The following is a 25,600-nucleotide window of genomic DNA, read 5'->3' as shown; positions in this document are numbered from 1 at the left end:
AGTGGAGGGAGCATTGGTTTTAGACTCAAACAGACCTAATTTCAAATGCTAGCTTTGCCATCTATGAGCTGTGTGAACTTGGGCTGTATATTTATTCAATCTTTTTTTTTTTTTTTATAAATTTATTTATTTTATTTATGGCTGTGTTGGTTCTTCGTTTCTGTGCGAGGGCTTTCTCCAGTTGCGGCGAGCGGGGGCCACTCTTCATCGCGGTGCACGGGCCTCTCACTGTCGCGGCCTCTCGTTACGGAGCACGGCTCCAGACACGCAGGCTCAGTAGTTGTGGCGCACGGGCTTAGTTGCTCCACGGCATGTGGGATCCTCCCGGACCAGGGCTCGAACCCGTGTCCCCTGCATCGGCAGGCAGACTCTCAACCACTGCGCCACCAGGGAAGCCCTATTCAATCTTTAAGTCTCTACTCTGCATGGGTTCACATAGGGGTTAAACACATGCGGAATGGTATCTGGCACACAGTAGGGCTCAGTATGTTCTAGTTCTCATTATTAGAATCCCAGAGTGATTTAACTGACCTGTATGCCACACTCCAGTATGCAATCTTAGACTAGTGCATGATCTACAAAGTGGGGTAAGACATGTAAAAAGTTTATTATAGAGCAGTACTTGGTGTATAGTAAGCCCTCTATAAGTATTAGAAATTGTTGTTGTTGAAAATTATTGCCTCCAGGGGAAAAAATATAAAATATTCAGCAAACCTGACCTAATGATCCTGACCATCAACCCATACCCACCAGACAGTTCCAAGATCTTCTACTATTTGTTTGTATAAGTCCCAGTTCTTCTCCCTCAAGCTGGTACAAGCTGGGATGCCTCAGTTGTAATGAAATAATCATTATGCAGTGCATTGTTTAATATCTGTCTCCCTAAGAGAGTGTATACTCCATGACAGCAAGGACCATATTTACCTTGCTCACTGCTAAATCCCAACCACTTAACACAGTGCCTATTCACTCATAAATATTTGTTGAATGGATGAATGAGTGAATGAATAAATGTGTGAATTAGTCAGTGAATATTATCATACACATGACTAGTATTGTGCCTAACATGTAAATAGGTACTGAATGAAAATCTGTGCAACTGAATTTGTCAATAGCATTCATTATAATAAAAGTTTCTAAAGAAAATCGGTTACTTCCGTATAGTTACCCATTACTTTAAAAAAATGTTATTTCATGGTAGAATCAGCAGAAGAACAGACTGCCTGTGTAAAGTCTTTTATTATCAGTCTTGCCTTTCAAACCAAAACTACTAGGCACAAAATAGGCACTCAAAATAGCTCTTTGAATGGAAAATTCTAATCATGCTCTTGACATTGTCATCGTTTCCTTGACTCGCCATTGTTAAGGAACAAACAAAATTACCAGGGGGAAAAAAACATATAGCTCTTTAAAACGCAAAAATTTTTTCTGTATTACTTATTTCCTCTCTTTTATTAGTTATACACAAATCTCAAGCCCTATATTTTTTAAAAAAGGATTTGTGTATCTGTAATTTAAAAAAAGAACAAAAACTAATGTCCTTGGAAATAAATTGTAAGATGGAATCATTGGGCTTCCCTGGTGGTGCAGTGGTTAAGAATCTGCCTGCCAATGCAGGGGTCACGGGTTCAAGCCCTGGTCCGGGAAGATCCCACATGCTGTGGAGCAACTAAGCCCATGCGCCACAGCTACTGAGCCTGCGCTCTAGAGCCTGTGAGCCACAACTACTGAGCCCGTGTGCCACAACTACTGAAGCCCACACGCCTAGAGCCTGAGCTCTGCAACAAGAGAAGCCACTGCAATGAGAAGCCAGAGCACCACAATGAAGAGTAGCCCCTGCTCGCCGCAACTAGAGAAAGCCCACACACAGCAAAAAAGACCCAATGCAGCCAAAAATAAATAAATAAAAATAAATTAAAAAAAAAAAAGATGGAATCATTATAGCAAGTATTTGTTTCCATGAAGTATCTTTGGATTCTTGACAGCCTTTTGGTCTTTATATGCGAAAAAAGGAGCTAGCTATAGTTTCAGTTTGTCTTCCTCAATCATCTTGAGGGCAATACATCTTTTTTCGACTATGCTATCCAATAGCTACAGACAAAATGTAGGTAATTAGCTCTTTCACATGGCTCTTCAAAGAGATTAACAGTGAAGTAACAGTTTGGAAAGCAAGTAAAGCCCCATACTAAGTGAGGATACAGAGTCCAAGCTAATTAATAAAACTCTGACAACAATTACATCTTCTTTACGCTCCTCCTTCATCCTTTCCCCTTCCTCTCTTGCCTTGAATAACCATTGTCACAGATATTTGGTTTATCAATTCCTTGACTTTTTTCTGAATATACTTTTATCACATACATATGAATTCTTAAAAATACAGTGTTTTGTTCTGAATGTTTTTACGTTTACACAATGGAGTCAGGCTATAATCTTCTGGGATAGACCTTTTTCATTCAGTGTTGCCAAGAGTCATCCATATTATTCCATGTCATTCTAGTTCATTATGTTTCACACTATACAATATTCCATTGTGTAAACATTCCACACTTTATTTACCCATTCTCTTGTCAACATTTGGGTTGTTTCCAATTTTTGCTATTATGAACAATGCCTCTAAGAACATTCTTGTACATATCTCCTGGTGTGGTTATGGAGGAGTTCTTTAAGAATGTACTTAAAGTTGCTTGTCTTAGAGCTTATAAATCTTCAACTATACAAAGTAATAGCAAACTGTTTTCCAAAGTGGGTACATCAATCTGCATTCCCACAAGCAACGAATAAGTGATCTTATTGATCTACATTTGTACCAACACTTGGTTTTATCAGATTCCCTTTTTTTTGACAAGTTTTTGCTGATGTTTTAGTACTTATGCTATATTGTACATTCACATGGTCTCATTCTATTATTAAAAAATAAAATAAAAGTAAAAGAGGGTCATGCATGACCAATGATAAGAGTATTTCATAAACCAGGGATTGTAATTCATCTAATTTTGTGTATTTAAGGTCCAGGGGAGGGGTTCTGGGAGAAGTAGAAAGGGAATCCTAGCCCTGGTAAAGACCTCAAAGATGGCTTCTAAAGAATATCTTGAAGGGAAGGGCAGAAAGCCTTGGAATACAATGTGCCCCAGTACACACCACGCAGCTCATTCCTCTCCTTTCCAGACTCATCTCTTTTACTCAGAGAGGTAGCAGATCCAAGGTAATCATACCTTGGACATTTTTTTAACATCTTTATTGGAGTATAATTGCTTTACAATGGTGTATTAGTTTCTGCTGTATCACAAAATGAATCAGCTATACGTATACATATATCCCCATATCCCCTCCCTCTGGCATCTCCCTCCCACCCTCCCTATCCCACCCCTCTAGGTGGACACAAAGCACCGAGCTGATCTCCCTGTGCTATGCGGCTGCTTCCCACTAGCTATCTATTTTACATTTGGTAGTGTATATATGTCCATGCCACCCTCTCACTTCGTCCCAGCTTACCCTTCCCCCTCCCCGTATACCTTGGACATTTTTGAGTCCTTTGAAGGAAAGATGGTGAAAGCTCACTATGCCCTTGTTACCAGGCCAGACAGCAACATCACGCAAGTGTGGTGGCAACATCTCAGGAACCTCTCAGGTGAAACACTCATCTGAGATTATATTTTCTCCTAGGATACGGCATTGGTCTCCCTCCCAACTCTCCTTTGACCTCCAATATATCCGAGCTAATCAGTCAGTACAAGTCACATGGGTTTATGGATGTGCTACATGACAAGTGGTACAAGGTGGTTCCCTGTGGCAAGAGAAGTTTCGCTGTCACTGAGGTAAGGGAAAAACTGCTGATAATGTTGATGCTTTGTACAGCTTTACCTTGAAAAATATGAGGAAATGCTGTCATATGTGGCCAATAATCCAGGCTATTACATCTCCTAAGACTCACCATGGTATTTAGATTACTCCTAATTTCACTTGAAGGATGCCTATTCAATAGGAATTTTCTGTAAGACAAGTTTGTCTTGGATTTAACTGTGATGCTATTTTGATGAGTAAATGTCTGAATTTCTATTTTTTGCCTGTATGTTATATCCACAAGTGCAGAAGAAATGCTGTTCTGCATTACAGCAATAGTATCTGAGATTGACATTAACAGTGTTTGGTTTAACTGTTAATTGCTGGTCACAATGTGGACTTCAAAATATTCTCAAGATCTAACTTCCCAGTGGTCCAGTGATGAATCCTGCTTAGAGAAAGAGATATTAACTTATAACTGGTAATTCTTAGATAATCCTAGATTTTTTAAACTGAAAACAACCAATTCCCTTCTTTTACTGATGGAAAACTAATATCCAGAGATCCTAAGTGATTTGCCCAAGGCACACAAATAGTCAGAATCTACATCTTTTTATTGCAATGCTCTGCCTTTACGATGTAATTAGAAAGAAACCTGCAAAGTGAGCCAGAAATTGGATGATTAAGATAGGAGATTAAAAGGTGTAACAAGAGCCACAGGCTCCAGTATTTAAAAGAGAAGCCAAATAAAGCAGTACGATGTCTGCCTGACATTTAAAAAAAAAATCTAAAGCCAACAATAATGACTCCAAATAGCCTCTCTTTGCCAACAACTTTCACATTTGTATTTCAACACCAACTCTTCTTCTGGGCTCCAGAACCATATACCTACCTTCCTATTTGACATTTCCACTTGAATATCTTACAGGCATCTGACATTTAACTTGTCAGAACTGAACCCTGCTCTTCTCTCCTAAATCTGCTTTTCTCCCTGTGCGTCACATCTTGGATAACGGCACCTCTGTCCATCGAGTATCTCATTCCAGAAACTGGCAGGGATTCTTAATGCCTCCCACATCTCACCTTCTGCATCCATCAACAAGCCATATCTTTTCCTCTATAAAATATGCCTCAAATATGCCCATTTATTGTCATCTCCACTGTCATCACTCTAGTCCAAGCCATCATCCCTCACCTGGACCACTGCAAAAGTCTCCTAACTGGTCTCTCTGTTTTCATGCCTGCCGTTCTCCAATTTGTTTTCCACATGGCAGATCACTCTCCTACTTAGAAGCCTGCGATGGCTTCCCATGTTAATTAGGGAACAATCTGAAATGCTGAATATGGCCTGCAGTGCCCTGCAGGACTTGACCCTGTCTACTTCTTCAGCCTCATCTCATGCAACTTTCCTCGTGGCTCACTACACCCCACCAAAATGGTCATTCCAGATGGAGATACACCAGTGGCTTTCCTGCCCTGAGGTCTTGGCACATGCTGTTGCATCCTCCTTCCCAGATACTCTTCCTCTCCCCAACCCCCGACATTTACCTAGCTAATGCCTTCTCATTATAAACTCCCAGCTGAAATCTCCCTTCTTCACAGCCTGCCCATAGTCCCTGATGCAATCTGAATCATATCTCCCTTTATAATCTCATATTATATCTTATTTAGAAGATGGTCATTGAGCAAAGATTTAAAGGAAGCAAAGAGGGAAATGAGGAATTAGGGAACTAGCATGCTCTGTTTCTTATCACATGACAAAAACTGTTAGGGACATTAACTCATTGGTTCTCACTACAACCCTGTAAGGCAAGCATTTTTATATTTTTTTGGAGATATTTGCATGGCTTTTCCTAAAAGAAATAAAATTGGGCTTACACTGGTCAGCTGAATTAATTCAGCCTAGAAAATAAACAAACCAATTGCTTAAACTGTGCAAAGAAAGCAACAATCATTTCGTGTTTCCTACCATTTGTTGTGACCATGGTTAACTCAAGCCAAAATCTCCAAGTGATTCAAAGCTGACAGCAAGACATTAGACAAGACGAAGGGAGCCTCCCCGTCATGCCCCCAAAGCCAGCAATACAGAATGACTGGCACCTCCCTGATCACAAGCATACCTCTAGGCTGTGCCATTTCAGAGGACCATCAGACCAAGACATCAGCTGGATGGACTGACTCCCAGGGCAAGCCTCTGAGGGTACAGGGCTCTTCAGGCTCAGAACCTAACTCCACCTGGGCACATACAGGGGAACATACTTTTGGAGACTAACAAGCACTAACATACATCTATTGATTCTAGTGTGAAAATATCTAACACAAAGCATGATAAATTTGAAGCCATACATTTCTGGACTTGCATCCTGGCTCTACCAATTAACAACTGAGTGACTTAACTGCTCTTAAGTCTGAATTTCTTCATCCATGAATGGATATGATAAAACCTGCCTTGTCATTTTGTTCTGGGAATAAGAGATCATTTATGGAGAGACCGAGTAAAAAACCTGGCATAGTAAATAATAGAAATATTAATACTTCCTCTCCTTCCATCAGGAAAACTTCCTGGGGTTCACAGATATCTTCAGGTATCTTTCTGCAGCTTTATTTAGAAGGAAACCTTCCCAGAAATTCTCCAGTAGATTTCCTCATATTCATTGGCCAAAATTACATCATCTGTCCATGTCTAAAGCCAATCAGTGGTGAGGGGAATGAGATCACCATGATAGATTAGCCAGTCGTGACTCATCCTCCAGGACTTATTAGCTGCTCCAGGGGCAGCTTCCCTTGAAATACATGGCCCCGTAGAGAATGGGGTTCTCTAAATGAAATGAAACGAAAGCAGGGTTCCCTTAGGAAGGAGGAGACAGGAGAATGAATGCTAAATAGGCAACCAACCACCTCTTCTACACTCTCTCCCATCCTACCCACTTCTAGTCATCATTACAATGAGGTATATGGATTTAATCATATTCAAGAGCCCTCCACCTTTGATACAGTGATTACGGTCTTTCCTTTACGTCATCCTGAGATGAGAATATTTATTATATTTACAGTATAGCATAATGGTTGAAAGCATGGGCTTTGGAAACAGTTCTAGGTTTGAACGCCACCACCTGTGTGATACAAGACATGTTACTTGTCCATTCTGAGCCTCAGCTTCTGCAAATTGGGGTGATAATGTCTACTTTATAGGATTGTGGTGAAAATTAAGGCAGATAATTAATGCTTATAAAATACTGAGCCTATATCCAAGTATGATAACCACAAAGTAACTTATATCCTTAAGGATGATGAGGTTTCAACTGTTCCAGGGCTGTAAGGATTTATCAGTAATTTCAAACAAAACCAAAATAAGTGTGGACAAAAAAGAAGGCAGATTTTGAAAAACAAACAAATAATCAGCAAAAGCCATAAACTGTTCAGATGATATGTGCAAAACACACCACATCTTTTTTCAACCATGGTTTTTAATGGGACAAATTCAGGGGAGAGGCATTTGGGAAATTCTGGATGTAGTGAGATGGAAGCAACTGGATAAGAGGCTGATATCAGGATCAAGTTATGGTTGTTAACACAACCCTGGGCCCATTTTCCAGGTCAGCTGAATTTGGAACAGGGCGAGAGGTAGGAATGAGGAGATTGGAAGAGAGGTGTACCCTTAATTGGAACTTCAGAGACAGAAATAAAGATTATAATAACATCCATGTGTGTGTAGAGATGGGGGTGCCACCCCCAGCTTCAGGGAATGTTAAGAACATGTATGGAGCACTTCTGAGTGATGGTGGCCTGCACTACTGCATATTCTGGTCTGTGCAGTTAACAATCTGCTTTGCAATGTTGCTCACCTGTGTACATGTAAACGGAGTGCATACCCTTGTGCACTGGCTGGCATGTTTGTCTTGAACAACCTAAGACAGAATTTCAGGATGTCACCCTCACAGAACCTAAAGGTACAATGTAATTAAATGAAACCCATCTTCAGCTCACTGGCTGAGCTTATTCTCCTCTGTGAAGGCCCTGTGTCTGCTGGATTTTCTATCACTCAATCCATGAGTTTCTACCTGCTGTTTGGGTGGGGGGTTTAGCTTTCTCCCAGAAAAGGTCAGAAGGAAGCATGCTTGTCAGTACTTTGCTTGCCATCCCTTTTGCCTCAAATGTCATACATTGCTGGGCTATTAGTGTGAAGAAAGTAGGACTGGATTTGAATTCAGAGAAGCCATATTTGAAGCCTGCCTCTACCATCCACTTGACTTGGGAAAAATCACTAACCCACCTCAGTCTCAGCTTCTTCATCTCTTCAGTAACTTCTTGTGAAGAGTTAATAAAATGGTAGTTTAATGACCACATCCCTCCTCCTTCGTCCTCCCCAGGGGGAGGGGTGCAGAGCACAGCACAGCAGAAGCAGGTATGTTCTGGAGGGTACCTCTCCCAACAGGTGCTCCTGAGAAAGACACTCCTCTGACCTCCCATTTTCCAGGTACAGTCCTAGTCCATGTATGCTGTCACAAAGTAATTAAACAATTTCACTCTGAAAAAAATATCCTCATTTGCCTAATGAATGATATATGGTCACCTAGTAACATGACATGAAAGATGCTTTTTTCCACCTGTTTCTCAGAGTTGGACATTAATACTTGGTCCCCTGTCAGAACCTTGATCTATTCACCTCCCATCTCTTCGCAACACCAGAGCTGTCTAGTTGCAATCTCTCTGGAGAATAAACTCATTTTTTTAAATTTTAGGGCCTTATCTGCTCCCAGAGTCACCTAGGAAATTGCAGGTCCAATTCTGCAGGCCAGACTCCAGCAATTTTCAGAGAGGAATTTTAAACTGACCTCAGATGTTTCTTCACGATCCTCCTAGCATAGCTGTGCCTCTGCCCACAGTGGGCTCGGGGATCGATTCCACGGCGGAACACGTATGGCAGGCTTTAAATTGCTTTCATTTCCCTCTGACTCAGCAAAAAAATAAAATTTTTTATTTTTTTTTTTGAGCCACTGACTGAATTTAAGAGTTCCAGGGCAACAGTTTTGTGAAATCTGTTATTTACAAATCAGGAAAAGGAAGGCAGCAGATCACAGCTTAGGAAACTCCCAAAATTCTTCAAGGAATTATTAAGATATATGATGATACCTCTTTTTGAAAGTCTCCTTTAAATATTGGGTTGAATAATGTGCCTTTTAACCAACTGGGAATAGTCAAGAAGGAAGAGGAAACAGTTTGGGCAGGGAATGGATAGCATACTCAAACAGTCTAAGGAGAGTTTTCAAGAAACTCTTGGCAGAGGTATGGTTTAAGGAAACCAACAGAAATAGTGCAATCTCTCAGGGCAGGTAAATTGAAGGAGCCATTACCACACCTTAGCTCAAAGGGGAAAATGGAGAGAGCCACTCCTAGAACCCAGGGAGGCACAAGAGAGGGCATTCTAATAGGAGCTGCAGCCTTTGGTTAGGGACATAGCCATGCCACAGTGACCTGGCTGAGAGAGAGCCAGGAAGTAAATACCTGACCTTAGTCTCCTCTGGCCCTCCAATCTTCCACCACTGCCTTAAGCCAAGGAAGCCTGTCAATGTGGTCCATATAGGACCTCCCCAGGGCACAAAGAAGGATGGGAAGAGGTGGAAAGTGGATCTGGAAGGGCAAAAGAATGTCCAGAACAGCCCCTCATGGCAGAAGAAGGTGGGGATGGGGCCAGCTGAAGGAAAGCGCTGGCAGCCTGACCATCTATGAATGTGCGGCTTCTGCAACTGCAGAGGTCCAACCTCTGGGAGGGAGGGAGATCATGCCTTGCACGGATCAGGAAGAAGGGAGAAGGACAACCAGGCCACTGGAATGACCTTGGTCTTGGGAGTCACCCTTGCTTCATCATTACTGTGAGGAGGCAGTTTTATGTCCTTGGGAAAGTTACTGAATCTCTGTGAGCCTCAGTTGAATCCATATCTTCCTGGGTTTTTACAAGGTTTTCTGCTTCTGAATCCATGGGTCTCCTTGTGTTGTCACTGAGCATTTAGGGAAACAAATACGTACTAAGCAAGAAGTGGGACACTACACTGGAGAGAGCTCTATTTCAGGAATCCAGAGACCTCGATTACATAGGGTAGGGAAAAGGAAAAGGAAATGTTGAAATAGTCTAAAAATAAATCACTAATCTTTTCAGTGTTTTTTTATTATTAAGGAAAGTGCACATTAAGAAACGTTGCCCCATTCCACCCATGACCTCACCTTCAACTTGACCCTCACCCCATCCCTGAACTTACTCAGTCCTTGACCTCACCCCATTCCTGGCACCCAACCCCAACCTGACCTTTAATTCATTCTTAATCTTACCCATCCTTGGCATCCCCCATTCCTGAACTTCATCCAGTAAGGGATGAGGCCATGGAACAGGGGTGGAGTGAAGATGTTTGTGAAGCTCATTATTAGGTAATTTTTTTAAGCTGAAGTGTAAATGGTCTGTCTTTAGGACCACGGTAGAGGTGCAAATGCAAAAACAACCACGGTGTCAAAATATCCACATGTAAAAGGTACATCAAAACATCACGAACACATATTACTTAACCTCTCTGAGTTTCCTCCTATGCAAAATAGAGAGAAGAATATTTGATGATTCGGCTTGGTGTAAGGAACAGAGATAATGTACATAAAAGTGTCTGACATGTGGTAGCTGCTGAATGAATGGTAGTTACCATATTTGTCCTGACCCTGCCATGAACCAACTGAGTGACCTTCAGCAAATCACTTAAGTTCTCTGAAGCCTGTTTCCTGCCCTTAAGATTGAGCCGAGCAGCATGTCCAGCTTAAGAGAATGCTGTGGTTCTCAAGCAGGCGCGTTTAGAGGGATCCCAACCTAACTAGCTGAAGATCTGGATCCTGGGACACATAGGAGGACAATGAACTGACTGGCCTCCAGTGTGGGCTCTCCATCCCTGACCACTGCCCCAGACCACCAAAACGTGCACCTAGTGTGAAACCTAATAATATCTGTTCACTGAGAAAATGGAGCTTTCTCACGGCAGACCCATTCTTCCCTCTGTTAATTTTTTTTTTTTTTTTAAGATTTATTGATTGATTGATTGATTGATTGCTATGTTGGGTCTTCGTTTCTGTGCTAGGGCTTTCTCCAGTTGCGGCAAGCGGGGGCCACTCTTCATCACGGTGCGCTGGCCTGTCACTATCGTGGCCTCTCTTGTTGCGGAGCACAGGCTCCAGACGCGCAGGCTCAGTAGTTGTGGCTCACGGGCCTAGTTGCTCCACGGCATGTGGGATCTTCCCAGACCAGGGCTCGAACCCGTGTCCCCTGCATTAGCAGGCAGACTCTCAACCACTGCGCCACCAGGGAAGCCCCCTCTGTTAATTTTTTGTGGGGAGGAGTAATGCGTTAGTCAACTATACACTGAAATCTGAAAAGATCACACAGTCCCATCAAGAAGCTTCAATGCCTGTCAATTTTCTTTGCAGTTTATTTTTAAAGACCCAAATGGAACAGTATGGGAGTGGGGGAGGGGGGAGTCTTAATGCAGTCCTTTTTTGCTCTTGACAACTACGTCACATCTCAACAGCCTCCTGCACCTCTCTCATCCCTACTTCTTCCTTTTTCAATTTAAAATGTCACTGTCTGCTCTTCAACCTGATGAAAGTTACGGCGAGGCAGGGAGAGTTAATGACTGTAGATTGCTTTAAATTGAAAACCTGTGTAAGTCAAGAACCATCTTGACAGCTGAGTGCTTCCCTTGGACTAGCCTAAGTAATTAAGTTTAGTATTTAAGCCAAGCATAAGGTCAGATGGAACCTATCCAGGTAGCGCTTTCTGGAAACCTGAAGAAACACAAAGCTGTATCTATGTCCTTTTAGGATGTGGAGTGGAATTGTGCATGAAGAAAGGGAGCCCAGTCTCAGAAAGGCCTCACCTTCTCTTACTCCGCTACCAGAACAAATTCACTCATTCATTCATTCATTCATTCATCTGTCAGCAAACATGTCTTGAATCCCTGTGTGCCAGCTCCACGCCAGGTGCAGCTGATGAAGAGATGAATACAGAGCTCACAGGCAGGTAGAGACAGACTTGTGAAGAAACCCCCTGGACCAGCGGTCCCCAACCTTTTTGTCACCAGGGACCGGTTTCGTGGAAGACAGTTTTTCCATGGACTGGGGGGGAGGGGGATGGTTCTGGCGATAATGTGAGCAAAGGGGAGCGATGGGGAGCGGCAGATGAAGCTTCGCTGGCTCCCCTGCCGCTCACCACCTGCTGTGCACCCCGGTTCCTAACAGGCCGTGGACTGGTACCAGTACCGGTCTGTGGCCTGGGGGTTGGGGACCCCTGCCCTAGACCACACCCCACAGGGGCAGCAGTAGAAGAAGATGCAAGGTGGAACAGTGACACAGGCAAGCCCATGGTTCACTCACAGAAGAGCAAGAAGGAATCAGAGAAGGCTTTCTGGAGGAGGGAAGCCCCTGTAGAGTGAAGAGCCCTCTGGTCAGAGCGTGAGCAAGACACCAAGGCACGAAATTAAAAGCAATGCAATTTGGCCCCACCCTCCAGAGACACCGCACCAAACCACGCTGGATGCACAGGACTCCACATGCTTTTAGTGGTGCCCTCCTCAGGGATTCTAAAATTACAGGTGGCCACCTTCCCTGGCCCACTTGTTATGCAGCCACAGCTAGACCCAGGAATAAATTATAGGTCTTTGACTTTTCCTGTGTTCTGCCTTGGAGCCCACCATTATCTCCACGAGGGCAGGGACATCCTTTCTAGTATGGAAGGCAGTCTGGAATAATGGAAAGAATTTCAGTTCTGGAAGTGGACATCCTAGGGTTTGACTCCTGGCTCTATCACTGTGTCTGTGCAAGCCGTGAAACTTCTAAAACTTCACATCCTCACCCCAAAACTGGGGATGATAATAGAGTCTACTTGTAAGTAATAAAATGTATTTAATGAGATAGTTTATGGAGAACACCTAGCTTAGCAAATGTTCCCCCCTCCTTCCCTGAGTATAGAGCTATGCACATAGAAGAAAAAATATTTGATAAATAATAAACACATGCAAAAAGTTACTCCTGGACCCATCTCCAAAAAAGCAGAAGCACCTTATAATTCCAACATAAATGTTCTTTATATTATATTAATTACATGTTCTAGAACTGAAGACTTTTGGAGGGAGGACTTGTGAAATACATGATTCTGGAATTTTCTGTTTTGCAATGTGCTGGATTAACCAGCATTTACAGTATCATGTTATTCCTTTTGTCCAACTCAGCTTCTAGGTTGAGTGGGAAAATAGGAAGGTGGCTTATACAAACCATTAGCCTGAACTTAAAACAGATCTTTAAAGAAACAACAGTAACTACTTTCTTTAAATGTGGTCAATGGTATTTCAAAGTCCGGTTGCTGGGTGCAGAAGCTGGAGACCTACAATTCTCTAGTCTTGTTTTCTCCTCACCCCATATCATCACAAAGCTAGGGCTGCTCCTCTGTTGCTCTCTGGTTACTATAAATGACAGAAGTTTTAATTCTGATACAGTGAAAACTAATTCCAGCAAGTGTCCCGCTTTACCCATGCTAATGAGCAATTAAACAGATAACATGGAATAAGGGTCTCCTCTTTTATATACCAGAGATGCTTGAGCATCTGTTATACCCAAGATCGCATACTGTTAACAGTCCTTGTTTTTCCCCTGGTTGAATTCAATGAACTCATGCTCAGACTGATTAGGACTATTGTGAGAGACAGTCTTCCTTCCACTTTTTTAGATTTCCATACACTGAAATCTGTGGGGGAATCACATGAAACGGGACTCCTCCCCAATTATTCCCAGTGCTAAACAGTTAACTCTCCAGGCTCTGAAGATTCCAGCTTGAAAAAAAAAAAAAAGGAAGGAAATGTGTGAAGATCATCACCTAGTGGCTATAATGCGAAGTGTCACAAAATATCAGAAAACCATCTTTTCTATATCTCACAGATGGTATTAACCAAGTCTAAGAATGTGAGAAATTGCCCCGACATTTCCTCTGAAGACACTTCCTCCCATGTGGCTGTGGGAGCTGGATGAGAAGCCAGTATCTTCAGGGGGTGCGGGGCGGGGAGCCCCGGAGCCCTTACACACACCGTGTGAGCCCTTCATCACACAGTAGAGGTGGCTTCCTGCAACATCCAAGCACAGGGCTGGTTAGCCAGGGAAGCCAGTGCAGTCACATTTGGAGTCTCACTTTTGCTTCCTCCCTCTGTCCTTCTGTCCAGTAAGACACCGGGCCTAGTGTTATGGGTCTAATTGTACCCCCCCAAAAAGATAGGTTTAAGTCCTAAGGAGCTAACCCCTTGGTACCTCAGAATAGGGCCTGGTTTGAAAATAGGGTCATCAAAGATGAGATTAAACAGTCACACTGTAGTAGAGAGAGTCCCTAATCCAACATGACTGGTGTCCCTATAGGAAGACAACTAGCATGCAAAGACAGACACACAGGGAGAACACCATGTGACCACGAAGGCAGAGGGTGGATTTATGCAGCTTCAGGCCAAGGAACACCAAATATTGCTGGCAAACTATCAGAAACTAGGAATAAGCAAGGAAGGATTCCTCTACAGGTTTCAGAGGGAACATGGCCCTGCCAACATCCTGATTTCAAATTTCTAGTTTCCAGAACTGGGATACAATAAATTTCTGTTGAAAGCACCATCCAGTTTCTGGTACTTGTCATGGCAGCCCTAGCAAATGAATACACCTCACCTTTCACCTCTAGTGCCTCTTTCATCCTAGCTCAGGTTCCCATATTCCAGACAAACATGCATAGTTGTCATTGTTTGCTGGCCACTCTCCCAACTGCCAGGCTCTCCCCCGTTCAGCTCACCCTTAACAATGCCAGATTGATCTTTTTAGAACAAAATTCTGATTTGGTCACTCATCTGTGCTTTCCCTGTCATATGGAAACCAAGTGTCTTCAGCCAAACATTCAAAACTCCCCTTGATCTGTTTCCTTCCAGCTAACCTTCTCATATTTTGCTCAAGTATTTCAGCCGCATTAAACTAGTTGCTGGTATCTATGCCTACTCCCTTTCCTACTTCTATGATTATGGTATTTGTCACCCTTGTCTTCATCAGGATCAAACAATACTTCTTGGGAAAAAAAATCTTCCTCCATTTGTCCCCAGCAAGAATTCTAGGAAGTTCTCAACAATTTCTCAGTTCTCTGAATTCTTATAGCTCTTTGCCCTTACCTCTCTGATGACATCTTTCTTTTTCCATCTTGTGCTATAATTAATCACAATCTCTAATGCCTCAGTTCACTCAGCAGTAGGTAAGCTTTCTGAGTAGGGACCATCTCTGAATGCCCTCAATGCTTTATATGTCAAAACATAACTGGATAAATTGGATGCCCTGTAAAGGAATGATTGAATAAATGTTGCCCTTTCTTCAGTGTCTAAGGCATGGTCAGATCATCTCTTCACTTCATCTAATACCATGCTCTCCCTTGTCCTCCCTGTTCTGGCCACACTGGCTTTTAAGTTTGTCCTACTTGATATGCTCTTCCTGCCCCAGTGCCTCTGCACATGGAAGTCCTTCTTCCTGGAACACGCATCCCTGCCTAAACATCCAGTTAACTTCTCCCTGAGATTTCAGCTCAATCATCACTTCCCCAATTAAAGTTCTGTTAATCTTTCTGACTAGGTTAAATTCCTATTGTGTTACTTCTCATCTGTGACACTCACCACAGGTGCCCCTGTACATTTATAGGCATGATAATTTGGTTCATGTGCATCTTCCCTACAAACGGTAAGCTCCATGAGGACAGAGACAGCTGGGAAAGTATCTGCCTTAGGTCACTACCATATGCCTCTCATATTGCAGATGCTCAAGAGATATTTGTGTAGAAAACAAATGAGTACTTGAGTATATTTGCATGTGTATATATACAAACAATCTACTAGAATTAGAATTTTCTAGACAAGTCTCCAGTAGGCAATAATTGTAATATCTACAATATTTGTACCTACTATGTTCTAGGCACTGAGTCTAATACTTTATGCATTTTATCTCATTTAATTCTGAAAATGATGCTATAAGTTAGCAATTGTATCCTTGTTTTACACATGAGCAAACAGTGGCTCAGATAAGTAACTCTGCCCAAGATCACAGAGTTGTTAAATCGCAAAACTATGATTGAAAAACCATATATTCCAAAGCTCATATTAAACACCATCCCAGAATTACAAAAGAAAATCAAGCATATTACTCTTGATCCTTCTGAATATACATGATAAACATAAAAGACTGAGCAAATAGTGATACATCCTTAAAGCCATACCACTTACTAAACTGTAGATTTCTCAAGGGACTGTGTCTTGTTCACCACCAAAAATTCCATTACCTGGCACAGGGCCTGGCACATAGTAAGTGCTCAATATATATGTGTTAAATGGATTGTTTTATTATTGAAGTAGAGTTGACTTACAATATTAGTTTCAGGTGTACAATATAGGGATTCACTATTTTTATAGATCATACTCCGTATAAAGATATTATAAAATATTGCCCATATTTTCCCTGTGCTGTACATTACATCCTTAAATCTTACTCATTTTATACCTAGTAGTACCTCTAAATCCCCGTATCTTCCCTTGACCCTCCCCCCACCCCTCTCCTCAATGGGAGCCAACTAGTTTGTTCTGTGTATCTGTGAGTCAGTTTCTGTATTATAATATTCATTCGTTTTATTTTTTAGATTCCACATATAAGTGAAACTGTATTTGTCTTTCTCGCTCTGACTTATTTCGCTTAGCATAATACCCTCTAGGTCCATCCATGTTGTTGAAATATTTGTTAAATGGATTTAAACTTCAAACAAGGTTTGTCACATCCAAGGAAGTTAAAACACATAGAGCCAGAGTCAAATTTCTGCTTTGGAGAAAGCAAATAAAGGAGTAGGAAAGGGAAAAGTAAGGAGACAAGGTATAAAATTTCTTGAGCCCCTAATGTGCGCTGGTGTGCTCTTTTAGTTGTGTTGTGTTTTGTTTTTTTTTTTAATTTTTAGATGTTATCCCACTTAAACCTATAATAACATTATATGACACCATTATAGTACTTCTGAGTTGCAGGTGAGAACTCTGATGCTCATGAATGCTTTTAAACTCACGGCGATGTGGTTCCACAGTCTACACAGTGGCTACCTCAATACAAATAGATGTTAAAGATGGTGCCCAGCAAAATCACAGAAAGGTGAGGGCTTCCACCTGTAAAGCTCCCAGAGTGACTGTGTGAATTACTCAGAAACTTGTTCTGCTGAATAACTTGGAAGATGAAGCTTTATATGAGCCTCAATTCTCATTACTTCTGTTTCTATTTTATTTTCCAGTGTCAGTTGTATTTGCATGTAACCCCTCATAGTCTTTTTCCTGAAAACTCGTGAGGAAAAAAAAAATGGCTTCCTGAAATGGAAATGGTGTCAGAATCCTGATTTCTTCCAAAACAATCAGCCAGTCCTTTTAATGTGCTTCCTGCAGTGAATGTCCAGCAATCCAAATCCCCCCACAGTGATAAATGGAAAGAGTGACAAATAGTGTTTTCCATGGAAATGACTAAGAATAATGGCTGGAGAAAACTGAAACAATGGCATTGAGTCCCATAATAATGCTGAACTACAAAGTTTATAAAATGTGCAACAATGGGGAACTCGACTTCACACTGACTAAAATTTCAGATCCAGCATCACATTACCTCCTCTACAAGGCAGGAGTAAAGCAGTTCTGATTGTGCACCGTTTTATTTCAAAGAAGTGGTACCATCTTCCTGGTAATGTCTGTTTGACCATTAAATTAGTTAACTCTTGGGACGATATTTCTCCTTCTACATAATATTTCTATATGCAATCCCTCATCTCACTCTTAGAATATATAAAGCAGGTGATTATTATCACCACTTTACAGATGAGGACACTGAGGCTGGGACAGTAACAGCTCCTCTAAGAGCTCACAGCTCATGGGGCAGAGCAGGGACTGGAACCTGGTCTATTTAATTCCTGTGCTCTCACCACTGCCCCTCACTACCTCCTAATAACACACCGCATAGAGGAAGACACTTACTTAAGAGTTTCCACACTGATGACTCCTTCCTAAAGGACAACCATCAAGGCATTACTCAGGAGAAAATCATGAGGACTCCATAAGAGTACGAGTGAGGTCCGTCACTGCATTCCTCAAGCCTGCAATGGAAAATCTGCCATCAGCCCCCAAAGAACAGTGCCCTGGAGGAGCTGAAGTGAATGCTGGCAAAGGGCTTAGAGCAGCGATTGGCATATTGTACACGGTACACAAGGAGTGTGCATTAAATGAATGCACATACACTTAAGTGCCCAGGCTGCCAAGTATTCTTTCTTTAAGACTTCATCTCCACCAGCAGGGTAAATAGTAGTAAAATTAGTAATAATAACAACAATAATAATGATTTATCATATTGGCTAGTAACAGCTTTAATCCTCATACAACTGTTTAAAATATATTATTAGCCCCATTTTACAGATGGGGAAAACTGACATTAAGCAACTTCTCCAAGTTGCTTACTGCTACTAAGTGGACAGTTAAGATTTGATTGCCCTATTGTTACAGAATACAAGTCCGTGTGCCCCATGCGCAGTAAGGCCAAACAATCCCAAAACGTCGGAGTTTGGAGCAGAGAAAGGTTGATTACAGGGCCATGAAAGGAGCCGGGTGGCTCATACCTTGAAAACGCCGAATTCCCAGAAAGCTTTCAGCAAAGCCCTTTTATAGGGAAGGTGAGGGAGGGGCGTGGTTAGTTGATGCAGACTTCTTGGTGTCAGATCCTCTGTTCTTGAGGTCATGACGTTCCTGTAAACCTCACCAAAACAAATGTTATTCTCTGTTCTGACAAGAAAGGGAAGGGGAGGCATTTAGTTCTGTCTCCATGCCTCCTTGCGGCTTTTAACACTTAAATTCTGTAAGCAAAGCGACATCATTACCCCTCATTTTACTTGTTCAAGGTCCCAAGGCTCGACTTTCGCCCTCTGAGGCCCAGGCCCTGGCTAAGAGGAAGGGGTCCCTGCGGGGGCCGGTTACCCTGCCCGGGAGCGTTAGTCCAGCACTCAGTCTGGGTCCTCCCGCCAGTGCCCAGACCGACTGAAGAGGCAGAGCTCAGCTGGCAGCACCCTCAGAGCCAGGCCCCCAGATCCTGCGCAGCCGTCATCACTGAGGGAGCCAGGCGCCCAGGACCCAGCCGGCCCTCAGGCTCCTCAGACCCCCCAGACGAGGGCCGGGTCCCACGGACTGTGACCCACGGTGACTGCAGCCGCCACTAGGTGGCGGAGGTGGGGATGGGGCAGAGGTTCGCTGCTGCCTCAGGGCCTGGGCCCGGCCAGTAGGGGGCCATGGCGAGGGCTCTGGAGCTCTGCAGGACACAGCCCTCAGCCTGTCCGCGGGCCCCCCGGCTCACCCACCGGCCCGAGGCCAGAGGGCCTGGAAGGGAGGGCCCCTGAGAGAAGACCGCGATCCGCTTCTCACCTCACTCTCTGCCGTGAGGACCACTGCCCGGCTGACTGTCGGCCAAGTGAGACCGCTAAACGCTGAAAACTAACAGTCTCGAGGTCTGGAGGTCTGGAGGTCTCGAGGTCTGGAGGTCTCGAGGTCTGGAGGTCTGGAGGTCTGGAGGTCTCGAGGTCTGGAGGTCTCGAGGTCTCGAGGTCTCGAGGTCTCGAAGTCTCGAGCTAAAGGTCTCGCGTTAACCATCTCGGTCTCGCGCTAACAGCCGCCGCCCCGCCCCTATTATACTATTCTAAATTCTTTCCACCCTACCGTGCTTCTTTAAGATCTAGTTATTTCAGTCAGGATAATAATTCAGTCATCAAATATTTTAGTCTCTAAACCTTTCCTTTTCTTTTAAACTGTGTAGATCTAATGGTAAGGTATTCCACGGCTTTGTTGTGCCAGTTTTAGCATGGTTACCTATAGGCTGATATTTTGGCTGAACTAAAGCACAGAAAAGGTGGCAGCCTTTTTTTAAATGAGAGAGGGTTTGGTCCCTTCAGTTTGATTTAGTGTCCTGGGAGTCCCCCAGGTCCCTTAGAGCTGCATTGTTCTTGAACCAAATGTACTTCGTATGCATTTGGAGTAACTGAGGTCTTCCTAAAGGAGGAAGGAATATGGGAGGCAGGGGTGAGATTCATCTTCAACAAAAAAGAACAAATCCACTTGAAGCAACGAGGGAAAGAGTGAGACAGCCTAGGGGCCACTTTTACTCTCAAAACATGGCAGAGGCTTCTCAGGACACATTACAGCCTTTCCCCAAAGTGGTCTGCAGGACGGCCGCCAGGCACTAGCCCAACAAAGATAAGGACTGGGTATGAAAGGATGGATTTGAAGTATTGTAATAGGGTGACAGAGGCTATGGTCTTGGGACCTGTGTCTTCTTGAAAAGGGCCCTGAATTCAGCATTGTGTATATTCTTCAAGAATATGTTACTGCCTGTAGATGATCCATGTGAGAAATTTTGTGTAATATCTGGGTGGTCTCTTACAAAGACCCTGAACCCCATGTTCTGAAAAGGTCATTGGCCACTGTACCAGAAGGATGTCAATCCTGGCTTTCCCTCCCAGAGAATTTAGGAAAAACAGTTGACCCTTGAACAATGCCAGGGGGTTAGGGGTGCCAACCCTCCGCTCAGTGGAAAATCCTTGTATAATTTATAGTCAGCCCTGGGTATCCTTTCTCAGTATCCCCGGTTCTGTCTCAGCGGATTCAACCATCTGCTGACTTTGTAGTACTGTAGTGTTTACTGTTGAAAAGTATCTGCATATAAGTGGACCCACACAGTTGAAACCCGTGTTGTTCAAGGGTCAACTATTGATGTATACATGACATCACGCTTTGATGTATTATCTAGTCCTTACACTAGGCCTGCAAATAAGCATCAAGAGCCCCTGCTTGCAGTTTACACAGTCATTCAACATATATTAAGCACATACTGCATTTCAGACACTATGCTGGGGATACCGCGGTGATTAATACAGCTGCGGACCCGCCCCCTTGGAGTTTAATTTCCAAGGGAAGAAGGAAAAGTGACACGAGAAGGTTTTTAAAAATAGCAAGAGAGATAAGGGTTAAGGTACCGAGAGAAGGAAGAAAGCGGGTATCCCTGCTCTTAGCCTGTCCCGGGCATTCCCCCTAGCTCCCCTCTCCTACTTATCTTCCTATCTTCCCCCCTGCAAACTCCCCCCTCCCACCCCCCCTTCTCCCCCTGCTCACCCACTCCCCCGCCTGGCTCCCAGAGCTGCCCATTTTCTTGCCTGGTCGTGCGAACGGGTAGGGGGGGTGAGAGGAGACGGTGCGGGGGGAGAGGTCCCACGAGCCCGCCCCCCCCCAGCCCCCCCAGCCCCCCACCCCACCCCACGTGGCGGCGTAACAGTCCTTCTCCAGCCCTGCGTGCGCCCACCGCCCCTGCTCCCTCCCCCGACCCTATGAGCAGACTGGCTCCACAATGGGAAATGAGTCCAGTTACCCGGTAGAAATGTGCTCCCACTTTGACCAAGACGAAATTAAACGGCTGGGCAAGCGGTTTAAGAAGCTGGACTCGGACAGTTCGGGCGCTCTGAGCGTGGTGGAGTTCATGTCCCTGCCGGAGCCACAGGAGAACCCATTGGTGCAGCGAGTGACAGACGTCTTCGACACAGACGGCAATAGAGAGGTGGACTTCGGGGAATTCATCCTGGGGACCTCCCAGTTCAGTGGCAAGGGAGACAAGGAGCAGAAGCTGAGGTTTGCTTTCAGCATCTACGACATGGGTAAGACGGCTACATTTCCAACGGGGAGCTCTTCCAGGTGCTGACGATGATGGTGGGGGACAACCTGAAAGACTGGCAGTTACAGCAGCTCGTGGACAAAACCATCATCGTCCTGGGCAAGGATCGCGATGGGAAAAGATCCTCCCAGGAATTCAGTGCTGCGGTCGGAAGCCTGGAGAGCCACAAGAAGTTGGTGACAATTGTGTGAGCTTTTAGAAGAGCACCACCCGACAACAACTTTTTCTTTCTTCTCAAAGATCAGCTCAAGAGGCCCAGCAACCGTCTCTCTGACCTGCTGGGAAGTATTTCTCTTTGTGAAGCAACATTTGCTAACACCAACCTCTTGACCACCTCAGTGTTATTTATTCTCCTGGTAATGCCCTAAATCAGGGAGAACATAATGAAGGAGCATGGGCGGGGGAAGAAAAGGAAATGGCTTTTATGAACGTATTTTTTTCTTTGTTTTGATTCAGATGCCAAACTATAAAGAGTGAAGAAGAACTTTTAAAGTTCAAAAATAAGAAAATATACATCTTTTCCTTTACTTCTCATGGTTTTATATGTGGGGAAAAATTCCAAAAAGGTGTTAGGTGAACTATTTTCATTTACTTGTGGTGTTCAGTCATCTTTTGACAGATTGTTATCTACTTATTGTAGCAACAGGGATGAATATATTTCTCTTGGCTGAGCATCTTTTAATCACCTCTCTCTGGGCAACAAAAACCCATCTTTCCCTTTTGAAAACCGCAGCCCACTCCCCATGGTACATCCAGAAATCCCTGAGCATGTCTTGAGGGTTAGGAATCCAGCTGGGCTCCTCCTGTCTCATTGCTCCAGCTCCTGAACAGTTTCTGATCAGAGCAGAAACTCAGGGCTCTTGTAGGAAATGCTAAGACTGGACTAAAAGCCCAGTCTAACTATCAGTCTCAGTGAGGGTGGGTTTTCAGGGTTGGCTGCCCACTCCAGTATTAAGTTCAGTTAATGGGGCTTCCGCTCAAACAGGGCAGAGAACTTCGTAGGAAGCTCTCTCACCTCCAATACTCAGCCCCACTCCAGTTGGAGAGAATAGGCCACATTCAGAGTCATTCTTCCCACAGGCAGAGGCAGTGAAGATTCCAGCTGCAGTGGACTCTTCCCAGGATGCTGAAGCGGTGTTGCTCCTGGCACTCAAAAGATGCAGAGGCGAGCAGGTACACCTCTGCAGCAGGGGTGGACGCTGTCTACACTAACAAAGCTTACTTTTTAAAATCAGACCTGGGCCTGGCAGAGAAGGCAAGAGCTCTCTCATGGTGGGAAGCCTTTTCTCTCATGTAACAGTCAGCCCAGAGTCCCTCACACCCTAATAAACCTGCAGCCAAGGGGTGTGCTGGAGCCTATTCATACTGGGTGAGAATCAAAGTGTGCACATCCCTCCCCAACCCCATGTTCAGTGATGTCATGTTGATCGCTTGAAATCAGCCATAGTGGGAGTAGTAAGTACATCACAGAAAAAAGCAAAAAGTTTTAGTTGTTTTGCTTCTGCTTGTTTTGGAGAGCCAGTGTACCAGTAAGTACACTGCTGCCTGCATCCTAGATGTTACCAGCTCTCTGTGGTCCCATTTACTACTGTCAGATCCCAGAGAACAAGCTGTCCTCAGAAGAGCTGGGACAGGGCTGGTCCCAATGTCTGCCACTTCACATCAGGCCTGTTTCTCACAGTGGTCCACTCCCTGTAGAAGGTGCTTAAGGCTCTCAAAATACCAGGACAATGAGACGTACTCTCCCTACACGTACTTAGCCAAGGGACAAAACCCAGGTGTTTTTTCTCAGGACAAGAAAGATCTGTTTCAAGATTTATTATCCTTATATTTCGAAGAGGCTGCTAGCTAGTCTTCCCTGCCCCCATCCCCCCGCAAAAAAAAACCCAAAGTGGGACAAGTAAATCCACAAATTGAATTACTGTCAGAGCACCCATCTACCAAGACACCCTGCCATACTTTTTATTTAATAAATTACTTATGAACCACAAAGTATAGGTATCCAGCCCCTTAACTTCCTGCGCAGTCCTAAAAAAAATGTATTAATGATCAGTAAATGCTCCCAATCCTGTAGTTATACGAGTCTTACCCCCATTTCAGGGTAACATAGTTCAAAGACTCAGATGGGTTTGGATGCAGTTACAACTGGGTTTTTAACACAGTCACTTCTTATTAGTTGTGCGAGCACGAGCATGTTACTTAACCTCTTTGTGTCATTTCTCCTGATTAAAATGAGGCTCCATCCCCAGGTTATTTTGAGGATTCAAGAAGATTAAACATGTAAAGTGCTAGAGCAAAACACGTTCACGCTACTCAGGTCCTTCCCTTCCCCCTTTCGTCTTCTTCTACTAGGTCAATATATAAGGGAGAGGGAGGCCTCTTGGTTCCTTTTGAATGCTTACTTAGTACTTAGCCACACCCACTCTCAGATTAGCTGGACATTTGTGTGATCCTAGTCCAGAAAGGAAACAATGGAAATAATGTCAAGATCCTCCCCACCCCTGCATTTGCAGAGGGAATAACAGAGGTCTTGACTGGAGAAAGTTTAAAAGAGAGAGACTCTCATTCTAGCCCAACCTATTTGACTTTGTGGAGGAAACCTTGCATGAGAAAAGTGAGCTTGTGTAATGCCAGCGAAGAGGATTTCTGAAAGAGAGACATTATTTGTATACTCTGCAATGTGCACGTTAAAATATGGAAATTTAAAATTAGGACTGAGAGTTTGAAACATGTTGGATTACATGTTCAAATTTAACAAGAGGAGGAAAACTATTGCAGCTTCTAGAGTGGCTGGAATTCACAAGCTAATTGCTTGATCAGTCTACCTAATATAGTTACCCAAGGCTTTGTGGCAGTGACCTTGAACTGTGAGCCTGTTTCTAGCTTCAGCAACTAGAAAGATCTGACTGTATGAATATTTGGGAAGAGAGATCACATTTACTTCCAAATTAGAATGCTTTGATTCTTCTCTTTGTTAATTGCCAGTTGCCAACAAATCTAGTTCTGTACAGTTCCTTGGGGTAATAATAGTAATTAATGCATATTGAACAGCTGTTCCAGGTCCTGTTACATTTGTTATATCATTTAATCATCATAACAACACTGTGGGGTGGGTGCTATCATCTCAGTTTTACAGATGATGCTATGGAGAGATCTAGAATCTTCTCCAAGATATCCCAGCTGGTAAGTGGCAAAGCGAGGACTTGAACCAGGCTCTGTGACCCCAGATGCTGAGCTTTTTTCACCTCACTCCACTGCCTCCTATTTTTATGGTTTTTGTATTTACCTGCCTCAAATTATTCCTGATAGTCTTATTAATATAATCAAACCAAGCCTCAGTTTTTACAAAAAGGTGAATTGCTTTTCAAGGAGCAAGCAACTTCTACCTCTTTGGTTCTATACAGTGCAAAAAATTAAAAATTAAAAGTATTAGGCAAGGCAGTCTTACATCATCATCCACCTCCATCTCATCTTGAGAAATAAGTGACAGTATTTAGATTAAGCTGGTAACAGTAACAGCAACCAATATGTTTTGAGGCTGTAGACATCAGTAACACTATGTTGTTGTGAATCGTATATTAATGGATCGTGTCTGCTCTCTACCATATGTTGCAATCCCCAAACCACTAGACACTTCTTTTTTTTTTTGAAACGTAGGAAAAAATATGGCCTTAGCATAGTTGGTTTATTCTCTAAATCTATCTTGCTTTAGAGGAATTCTCAAGGAAAAACCTTCAGGAATTTTTTATTGATTCTCTCTGTTAGGATTTAAAGTGGTTCGTGAGTCTGGCTACTGTGTTTTATCTCTTTTGCATGCCTTGAAAAGGGAGAGGCTTGGATGTTTTTTAAGACAAGGTGGCATCATGATAAAGGAGTCAGGTCGCTAGACTGAGAATCGGAACTGGACCTCTCTCCTTCCGTATTGGCTGCCCTAGCTCTTCCACTGGCTCGTGACTGTGTAAATAGCAACAAACCATGTGTCAGCTTTAAAGCACTAGCTGATTCATGGTGAAAAACCATA

At 43.5% G+C, this 25,600-nt stretch overlaps 2 protein-coding genes across 2 annotated transcripts in view; both read left to right on the top strand.

Moving 5' to 3' along the window:
- The window catches only part of GRIN3A (glutamate ionotropic receptor NMDA type subunit 3A), a 155,402-nt gene that overhangs the window by 112,814 nt on the left and 16,988 nt on the right, over positions 1-25,600 (top strand). Inside the window, exon 6 of the mRNA XM_082403798.1 lies at positions 3,664-3,815. Coding sequence (XP_082259924.1) covers positions 3,664-3,815 — 152 coding nt within the window. The remainder of the gene's footprint in view (positions 1-3,663; positions 3,816-25,600) is intronic.
- PPP3R2 (protein phosphatase 3 regulatory subunit B, beta) lies at positions 21,229-25,420 on the top strand. Its single transcript, XM_082404232.1, is given in 2 exon segments — positions 21,229-21,562; positions 21,565-25,420. Coding segments are annotated over 2 exon segments (510 nt in total). The 5' UTR covers positions 21,229-21,258; the 3' UTR covers positions 21,771-25,420.

This window comes from Balaenoptera borealis, assembly GCF_965194805.1.
Source record: "Balaenoptera borealis genome assembly, chromosome: 8".
NCBI lineage: Eukaryota > Metazoa > Chordata > Mammalia > Artiodactyla > Balaenopteridae > Balaenoptera > Balaenoptera borealis.
The sequence above is the reverse complement of the archived record's forward strand: the minus strand, read 5'-3'. Positions and strand labels throughout refer to the sequence as shown.